We start from the raw sequence: 10,499 nt of genomic DNA, 5'->3' as shown, positions 1-10,499 counted from the left end.
TAATATTGTTATGTCTGTTTTTGAGATTAAGTGCTTGTTTGGTTTGTAATAGGGAGTTATTTAGCATGGAATTTCCTAAGGAAATTAGGATAACTAGGAAGTATGAAATGTTGTTTGTGTGATACATGGGTACTTACTCATCCCGGAAAGTGTAATTTATTAACGGGAGGTAGGTGAGCAACTTCTCATGTTTCATGGCTATTCAATCTTTTAAGAAAATTTAACTTTCCTTTTACTTTTGTTAACCAAAAAACTCTATCAAATGACACTTTGTGGGTATTTGAAATTCTTGGGTGTTTTATTGTCAATCAAATTCCTGGGTGTTTTATTGTCAATCAAACGACCCCATAATTAATTATGAGGGAAGTCTTAGTTCATTTCTCTTATAAAGTTTTAATGATAAACTAGCGTAAAAACCTGTGCCTCGCACGAGCCTGTATTTATATCAAATTATTATCTCGAACGAATCTGTGCTTATAAAAAAATAATTTTTGAATACGGTAATTATTATTTTAATTTTATTTTATATTCATACAACAATTACGTAATAATGAATAATATATTTTTATTAATTTAATTACATTTCATAAAATTTAAATAAATAAATATGTAATAAAAATGAGATGATATAAAGTCATCATTGTATTGTCTTTTTTTTCTTTTCATACATATAGATAACTTAAATGATGAAAATTTATTTTTTATCGTAAAATTTGATTCCTGCTCATTTCCTAAATTTTGAAATTAGATATTTAGTTTAAGGTATATAAACCTAATTACTAAAAAAATTAAAACTATATTATTATAACACAAATATTTGTAGTTTGTTTGCAGGGATATGTATCGGGTCACTTCAGGGTCAGGAAGTGTTATCCCCGATCCCCGAAACCCCCGATCCCTGAAACCCGCCTGGAACCCCAAACATAGATTTTTTTTTCTTTCCGATACTCACCTGAATGGGGAATCCCGCGGAAATTCTGGATATAATTAAAAATAATAATTCTGTATTTTTGACAAAAAAAAATTTAAAAAAAAACAATCTACTAATTCATATTATACAAAAACATTAATAATATCTCATATGTTTTATATCAAATCATATTAAATTTGATTTACAATATAAAGAAATGACAAATTAAAATATAATTTAAATTATAATGTAAAAAAATTGATCAGCATAATTTTAGATTATTTTAAAAATAATATAATATTTTAAATCATTTTCTTATAATAATTAATTTAATTTAATATATAAATATGTTATTATATATATACATATAATTGGTGTCGGGAAAATGGGACGGAAAGACACTAATCCTGGACTCCGCCCCGATCCCCGAAATTCGTTACTAATTCGTCTCGCTTATCAATTGTTAACACTTAGGTTGACTGAGTTAATTTATATATGTGAGATGAGTGAAACAAATTAAAAAACGATGGGTAAATGCATAAGAGTGTAAGACATTATAAAACTAATTAAAAAACTAACATTCTTTCTTAAAAACCAATAACAAATGATGTACATTAAAAAAATATCATGAAAAAAATATAAAATTTTCAAAACAAGGGTGTAAAAATGAATATTGTCTAATTTATTAAAACTTTAAGCACTAATTTTCTTATTTTGGAAATATACTTAATAACATATAATATATTGCACTATATTTAATATATTATTTCTATTAAATCAAATTTTTATTTTTATTTTTTTTAAACTGTCCGACTAATACAAATTATTGTTTTAAAACTCAACCATTTTAGTTAAGATATTGAACGAGTACATATAATTAAACTGATTCACGAGTTGATTTTTCATTAGTCGAATAAAACCATATTTTGAGTCTAGCTCGGGTCAAACTCATGCATACTCAGATTGAAAATTAAGAAGTCTAAAAATGAATTGAAGGTAAAAAAAATATTGAACCAACACAATTACCTAATTATTTAACAGTCTTACAAAATTTACTGACTCGTCTTGCTGTGTAATCTATAAATGTTCGATTTTGTACAAAATGAACATTTTTACCTCCGTAATGAATTATAATTAATATTTTTCTGATATTTAAGAGTATGCATACAATAATGATAAGAATAAGGTAATATATATTGTTTCGATTGATTTCATCTTTAAAGTAATATGTAATTTTTTTATATGATAGATATCTATACAAAGTGCATCTTCAATCACCTATTTATATGACATATTACTTCATTTCTTACGTTATATATGAAGTTATGGGCCTACAATGATTCATTACTCTATCTTTATAAATAAATGAAAGCACCTTGTAACTCCAATTACAGTGTAAATATAAAGATATTGATTTTATAATAAACCCTATCACATTAATATATTTTATTTTATTTTATCCGAGTTCTCATTCCAAGTACTATCAGATTAAACCGAATATTTTTGACTCGATAAGTGCACAAGTAAAACTAAATTAAACGGGATTATAATTTTTTAAAAATAAATCCAAAAAAGTATAAAAATATTTAATTTTATGATATATATATATCATAACAATTACAACAAAATTGATAACTAATTGATTATAGATGTGTGTGTGCGCGTGACTAACTACAAAGTTTAAATTGCAATTATATAATTGTATAAACTATCATTTTATTTACGCATAAGTTAAAATTAAGGAAAAATATAATTTTTTTAATAAAAAATTTAAAATAAAATCAAAATTTATTATAGCACCATGGTTCTGAGATGAAATCCAGTCATGGGTTCGATTCCGGATACTAACACAATTACAATACATTTTGCTTAAATAACAAAGTGGTGCCATTTTTAAATTTTAGAATAAAACTACAAAAATTGAAAAAGCAGAGTCTCATAAATTATATAAACCGATATTTTATTTACTAAAAAAATAAAGTAAAAAAATAAAATTTGTTAAAGGAGAGTAAGTGACTTATCTAATAAAAAATTAATTTTCACTTAAAAAATTATATAGCATGATCGTAGTTACATGAAATTTGTAAGTAGGAGGTAAGAGGTTCGATCCCTTTGATAACCAAATTCTCCTTGTTTTTAACAAAAATTGTGCAAGGATGGCGCTTTTATAATTTTTCAACCGAAAAGGGCAAAATCGTGATTTCACAGCCATTAAAATAGGTCTTGAAGATGGCCTATAAATTAGTTTTTAAAGTTAATTATTTAATATATTTGATATTTTTATCTAAATACCCTTTTCAAGCACTCTCAGATTAAACCGAATACTTTTGACTCGATAAAAACACAAGTCAAACTGAATTAAACAGAATTATGATTGTTTGAAAAGAAATCCAAAAAAAGTAAAAAAAATATTTAATTTTATTAAATATATATCATAACAATTATAACATATTGATATATATATATATATATATAATTAATATGTGTGTGTCTAAGTACAAAACTTAAATTACAGTTATACAATTGTATAACCTATCATTTTATTTGATCAAAAGTTAAAATTAAGAAAAAATATAATTTTTTTAATAAAACTTTTAAAATAAAATCAAAATTCATTATAACACCATGGTTCTAAGGTAAAATTCTGTCACAAGTTCGATTTTTAATACCAACACAATTTCAATACATTTTATGCTTAAATAACAAAGTAGTGACATTTTTGAAAGTTTAGAATAAAACTACAAAAACTAAAAAGACGGAGTCACGTAAATGATATAAACCAACATTTAATTCACTCAAAAGTTAAAGTAATAAAAACAAAATTTGATAAATGGAGAGGATGTGATTTATCTAATAAAAAAATTAATTTTCACTCAAAAAGTTAAATAGCACGGTGGTAGTGATATGAAATTTGGAAGTATGAGGTAAGGAGTTCGATTTTTATTGGATACGCCAATTTTACTTATTATTTTTAAAAAAAATTATGTAAAAATGACATTTAAAATGACATTTTTATAATTTTTAAACATAAAAAAGCAAAATCATCATTTTACGATCATTAAAATGGCTCTTTTTACCCTTGTTAGCATGTAATATATAGTAAGAGATGTACATTGGGGAAGTCTTAGTTCATTTCTCTCGTAAAGTTTTAATGATAAATTTACATTATACTTATTTCAGTTTTCACGGTTTGATCGGTCAATACCTCCCACCAAGGGGCCTTTAATATTTTGTTTCAGTAACGATTAATCATATAAATTCAAATACCATGCCTACAATACCGAGACTCGAAGTATCAATCTCTTAATATCTTTTAACTGCAAGTTTGTATCATCAAAAAATAATAAATCATTTTGTTAGACTCAGATATTTAAGTCACGACATGGAAACATACATTTACCTCCAAAATCATATAACAACGACCAATAGGGGATTACAACCATAAAGGCCAACAGGGGATCACATCCATAAAGGCCAACAGGGGATCACATCCATTTGCAACATTAAATTTACAGACGGCGCAAAATACAAAGCCAACAAGTCAGAGAACTCGACATTACCTTTGCCCTCCTGAGAAGAAAGTAGAGACATATATTGTAAAGTCAAGTATGAGTGAAGGAAAGGAAAACAAGGGAGAAATGGAAGATGGACATAAAAGGTTTTTCTTAATTAAAAGAAAATACGATACATGGGATAGCTACAAGAGGGTGATTTTCACTTTCATGTTTCTTTCGCCTATAGGGATGGATAGACCACATGTATAAAATTCAAGGACACCGATATATACATTATGTGCACACTGATATATATGACAGGAGCTTTACTTGATTGCCCCATCCTACTGAGCATAAACCAACTTTTGCAAGATTTATCTATAACTCGTCCTCGTCGGTATCAAGCTCAAGACCTTCTGCTGCAAGAAGTCTGCTGATAACCTTTTTCTTTTCCTCTTCTGCTTTCTTTCGCATCAAATCCCTTTTCCTCAAGACAAGTGTATGTCGTCTCAACGTGTTATTATAATTTTCTAAGGATGCCTTTTTTTCTTTTGCTAGAAGTTTCCTCTCTTCATCAGGATCAATCTGAAGTTTATTGCAATAGGTAACAATTTTACAGCTCTAAAGGACCATGTCACAACAGAATGAGCCTTTATATTACATGACCCAGCAAAACAGATTAAATACTTTTTAAAATTTGAAATAATGATCAATGATGTTTTTCAGAACTTGTACGAGGGTACGTAATGTTGAATACATTTATAAGTCATTTGCATCACCATTTATTAACAGTTCACTTTCATGCATTTATTAACCATAGACTTTTCAAATGATCAATTATGTTATGCAGAACTTGTATGACAGTATGTACTGCTGAATATATTTATTAATCATATGCGTGGCAATTTATTAACAGTTCACTCTCACATATTTAAAACCATAGACTGCTAATGTGAAGGCATGTAACACAAATTCAAAACTCTCCTCGTAATTCATAAATAATTCTACTCAATATGCACATCTGACAACCTGCATTTTTATAGTTCTCTAATTTTTAATTAATATAACTGGGCTAAATAAAGCAGTATTTTTTCCCAATTGCATAATCAACAGAGAGCAGGTAGATTTCATTAGTCCCAACCAAGAAAGTCATAATATTATTATCTACTTGATGTTAACACAACTATAATTATTATGCTTATTGCTAATACCACAATATTCCAATATAGGATAAGAATAGGAGTTCATGAGACAGGAAACACATTTAATAATTTTAACTAATACATAAACTGCATAAAGAATACCTTTGAACGAGAGAGACGGCGCACACGAAGATTCATCTCACGCTGTTGCTGTTCAGCCCAAGCCACGATTGCCATATCGCCACGCTGGTCAAAAGCTTTTCGTTTCTTAATAAGCCACTCCATCCACGCTTGAGAAGCCTGGTAGAGCAATGTGATTATAACATATAAGTTATTAAAAGAAATCTGACAATCATGCAGAATATTAAAATTTGACAATCATGCAGAATAAGAACTTCAATAGCCCTGCCTCACTACAGGGGGGTGACAATGAAGTTAACAACATAATTTCTTTTCTAATTTTATTAAATTAAGAAATTTTAAAAATCCCGGTCACTGATACATTCTGAAGCTGCATTTTAGTCTTAGTACTGGGAATACTCAAACTAGGATTATTTTGCTTAGCTTAATAAATTTAGCTTCAAACCCTCGTCTTATTCTTGAGTAATCCCACTTCGCCGCATGAAGTTGTCACTTATTGGACCACTTCATCAAAATCTGAGCTACCTAGCTTAAATTTCACTAATCATTATCTGTCATTGGTAGACCAAAAACGTGGCTGGTATCTCGCATGCCAATTAGCTAACTGCACTTGTTACGGCGCCATTTCAGTGACACAGCACGCATACAAAAGAAGAACTCCACAAGACTATAAAATCTTAAATAATGTACGATAAGAGCGTGGAAGAATTAACACAAGCAACAAAGTGCCAGTGTCGAGAATCATTAGGAGGAATTCTATGGAGGACGAATGTGGCAGGTGAAGCCAGTGCTAGAGTACTTTCAGGATCCCCTAGCACTCTCAGCAGCAAAAAGGATATGAAGAAATTTCGTTTGGCACAGGAATTTCAGTCAGAGGATGTCAGACTTTGAAATAGCATACATCAAAAATAATAAATTCACAAAAGTGATCAGACCTTAAGCATTTACACATGGAGTTTCCAGCCAACACCAAGAGTGAGGCTGGCATTGGCTCGTACATGTCTCTCGGAAACATCTTAACTGCAATGGACTTGCTCAAGGCAATTAATACAGTCATAAAGTTATGTACTTGCAGTCTTGCAAGGCACACCCTAAAATTTATGACAAAGCCTTGACAGTGGGAAGGGAAGTAGATCGTGGAGGTTGAGTATGAAAGGTTCTATTAGCAGTTTTAGGAGCTTGCAAAACTTCTAAAGTCGACCACAATAATATAAGTCTGACACGCTTAAGCAGGAGGGTTGCAAAGCAGCTTCTTTTACTAGAAAGTAATTCTTTATGCAGAGTGTCATTAAAGGCTAAATCTAATAAAGGAGAAGGTGAGATCTTCAGGAAATAAAGTTGATCAAGTTATAAGCCATGTCTTGCGAGCTACCATTGTCACATCCCTGTGCGGCTGTGCCGAAACAATTTTAATGCCACAGTACAACTTTGTAGAGTAAAAATTCCCAAACCAGCACGACAAAAAGGCAGGCACAACTCTCAAATTCCAAGTTTCACAGAACTCCAACGGTGAATTACCTTAGAGGTTGTAGAGTTGCAATAACAATTTGAGGCAGAAACAGCACAGATGTGGGCGCTTAATTGTAAAAATAGTCAATACAATTCTTCCCACCCTCGTATAGCAAAGTAACAGTTTACTACTATTACAATAAGTCTTCAACTTAAAAGGGATAGGATTTACCTTCATAGGGTTTACTCGATTGTCCTTGTCATACTGCCTCCTTTGTTCCTTGTCCATGAGCAACTCATAAGCAGCTTGAATTTTTATAAATCGAGTTTCAGCAGTCTCTCCTTCTTCTAGAGTCCCTCTGCCATCGTAAACTTAAAACACTAAAAGAATGCATCAGTTTGGGTGCAAGGAAAAACATGAATAATATGTAGAGACATTTGAAGGAAACAGAACACAAGAAAACAAGTATGCGCCTAAGATTTTGCTTGATGGACTATTTTATGGAAGTTAAATTGTAATTTTTTTTTGACTTATAGACAAGTAAATCAAATAATTTATCTTGCACACAAATGTTCTACAAGGAAAAAGGTCATTCAGAATTGGAAGGAAATATTCTCCCTGATTTCTTATATTTATATATACTTGGTAGATCTCCCCTAATCTTTCTGGCCATCAAGATGACATAATGAATATAGGTGATACTTGATAGAATCCTAGTGGCACTCTTCAAGTTAGTAAAATTGCATATACTTCCCTATAAGTATTCAAAACCCTCCTATGAGCGGTAACAACCAACTGTTCTACTAATTGATGACTCTACAAACCAATTTTCTGTTTTTTGATCCTATACAAAACACCAGAAGTTTTTCGATACCATCTGAGCCATTAACAAAATTAAATCCATCTACCAACAAAGCACACAACACTTATTAAAATCTCGTAGTTATGGCAGGAATCACTTGAGTGTATAGGAATCAACTATCAAGGTTAAAAAACGAACCATCAGGGTGATAGAACTTTGCCAATCGGCGGTAAGCTAACTTTATGTTTTCTTCATCAGCGTCACCTTCTAACTCTGTTTTCAAGAAGTTGCATCAGAAAGTGTACACCACTTGGCATATAAGGTTAGAGAGTTAAACTTGGGAAGTACAAAAAGATATATAACTCCTAACAATAACATGAAAGATACAAACTGGCTTATGTAGAGTGAGAATATACCTTCTGATGCTCAATCATTATACAACAAATTTATTGAAGATGCTATAACATTGAATGAACCAGATTAAGATCTAATAATAAAGAATATTCTATTTCAGAAGTGCCCTGTTAAAGGAGGTTTGAATTCTGTCAACAACATATACAAATTAAAAATTTAAATCATTATTTTTCAATAATACATGCCACCAATTAAAACGCCTATTATTATTACTAAAAATTTTAAAATCAATATATTACAGGATCCAACACATAATCCAACATGTAATCTTGTACACATCTTTGTAGTAAATAAAATTTACATGTGATCGTGTTGGTTTATATTAATTGCATGTTGGATTCTATATTTGGTAAAAAATAGCATAAATTTACATGTGATCATGTTGGTTTATATAAATTGCATGTTGGATTTTATATTTGGTTAAAAAAACATAAATTTTGTAATTAGAATGTAATTGATGATTTATGTTAGATTCTTCGGTAATTTTTTATTGACCATTACTAAGAGTGTCAGCAAGTAACGGTCAGAATATTCTACAAGTCGATGATCCAGAAATTACCTCGAGCTCAACAGGCCCTACCCTAATTCTCTGACTTTTATTTATTGGCAAAGTATTTTTTCTCTAAATTTCTCAAAGTTGTGAAGAAGAATATATCAACATACGAATTGGAGCAAAAATGTAATCTGTACAATACATACTTTTACGCTAGCCGACTATAGCAGTAACCTAAAATTGAGAGTAGAAATGTGACGTGAAACAGTTGTAATTGCAATTTGTTAGATAAACTTTGTGATTAACAATAATGATAATGATGATTAAAAAATAAATTGATGATAACTGAGATAGGTTACAGATAAAAAATAAACGATGTACATAAAAAAGAAAAGTTGTACCGAGGATTTGGTAGGGAGAGGCTCCATCAGTCCAATTAGCAGCTTGAATCAAAGTTCTACGTTGATTATTATTATTAAATCGTAGCAACGGCTCAACTTTCGAAACATCCGAAAAAATGGAAACACGATGAGACTTGTTGCTGTAATTAGGATGTGAAACCCTAATTGTGGATCGAGATATGATGATGCATCGACAAGAAAAAGAAGAAGAAGAGTAGGCAGCGATTAAGGGCTGGCTTCTACAAATTGCTCCTCGTAGATTATTCATTTCCCCTTTCTTATTTTATTTTCTTGGCCGAAACCCCCCAAATGTTGTCCAAACATACACTTACACATACACTACTGTTCTTTCTGACCTCGGATGTTCTTTCTAACCTCAGATTTTACGAATAGTAGAAATAAATGCACTCAGCTACCCAAAAAACAAAGAGTAAATTACATTAAGTGCACCTGAAGTTTCAATAAACTGCACTTTATCTACCTATGATTTAATATTTAGCAGAAAGCATGTTATAGTTTCACAAAGCATACAGTACTTCCATTAGTTGGAATTTAACGCTCTTTGGAGCAAAAAAGCAGGGCAACTCGGTCATTTTAGGGTAGATACGTGTGTATGCAAATGGCGGAAATTTATGCCACCATTATTATGCCCTAATTCCACATTTATTTCCCCTCGTTTTCAAATCATCTTCGATTATTTCATCTGTTGTGTCCTAATGACTTGAATTTTGAGAAAATCTCGTTATAATCATGCTTATTTACCAGCTGAATGTCCAGATTACAAAGGTAAGTCATGTTTACAACCCATCGTTTTTCCTTACGTTTTGTTTAAATTTTGCATGTTTCAGTGGTCTATCTTTGATTTGTCTAGATTTTAGATTAATCAAGATATCATAAATCGTGAAATATTTATTTTTTTGGTTTAAAATCGTTTTTATAATACCCTATTTCTAAAATGTGCATATGACAAAGACTTATTTATCATCAAATTTCATACCGGTGGTTAGTGAGGTTTCTGGAGCATATCTTGGTGGCACGTACATGTATGTCGACAACTGTGATGTTAATGAGATGTCTGCATTAGAGCTTGGTACCATGTTCGAAGAAGTTTTTGACAATCTTAATTATATAAAATTTTCATACAAATTGCCTAATGATAATGATTTAAGCTCGGCAAATAGAGATGTTGATGTAGTTAAAATGTAGAGCAAAATTGATAATTTTAGACTGGTATATATATATAGTATGAAAG

General features: G+C 30.4%; 1 protein-coding gene across 2 annotated transcripts; it reads right to left on the bottom strand.

Moving 5' to 3' along the window:
- Positions 1–4,192: 4,192 nt before the first annotated feature.
- LOC141720920 (uncharacterized) lies at positions 4,193–9,642 on the bottom strand. Of its 2 annotated transcripts, none has more exons than XM_074523616.1 (5): positions 9,248–9,642; positions 8,138–8,212; positions 7,369–7,508; positions 5,709–5,846; positions 4,193–4,480 (listed from the first exon to the last, which is right to left on the bottom strand). In XM_074523616.1, exons 1-5 carry the CDS (start codon positions 9,513–9,515, stop codon positions 4,370–4,372), a joined length of 732 nt encoding a protein of 243 aa, XP_074379717.1. In that variant the 5' UTR covers positions 9,516–9,642; the 3' UTR covers positions 4,193–4,369. The 2 variants fall into 2 exon arrangements, with proteins under 2 accessions (XP_074379717.1, XP_074379716.1); XM_074523615.1 differs by lacking the exon at positions 4,193–4,480 and adding an exon at positions 4,557–4,989 and having other exon boundaries at positions 9,248–9,635.
- Between the last annotated feature and the right edge of the window lie 857 nt (positions 9,643–10,499).

Source organism: Apium graveolens, chromosome 4, assembly GCF_009905375.1.
Source record: "Apium graveolens cultivar Ventura chromosome 4, ASM990537v1, whole genome shotgun sequence".
In the NCBI taxonomy this organism is placed as follows: Eukaryota; Viridiplantae; Streptophyta; class Magnoliopsida; order Apiales; family Apiaceae; genus Apium; species Apium graveolens.
Note: the sequence above shows the minus strand (reverse complement) of the source record. Positions and strands in the feature narration are given on the sequence as shown.

What these genes read in the sequence shown, in the direction of transcription:
- LOC141720920 (XM_074523615.1), bottom strand. Translation starts at nt 9,515, where the DNA reads ATGAATAATCTACGAGGAGCAATTTGTAGAAGCCAGCCCTTAATCGCT. An exon ending in CTCTCCCTACCAAATCCTCG is followed by an intron (nt 8,213 to 9,247) that starts GTACAACTTTTC and finishes TCTTGAAAACAG; the next exon opens with AGTTAGAAGGTGACGCTGAT. An exon ending in ATCGAGTAAACCCTATGAAG is followed by an intron (nt 5,847 to 7,368) that starts GTAAATCCTATC and finishes TTGCTCTACCAG; the next exon opens with GCTTCTCAAGCGTGGATGGA.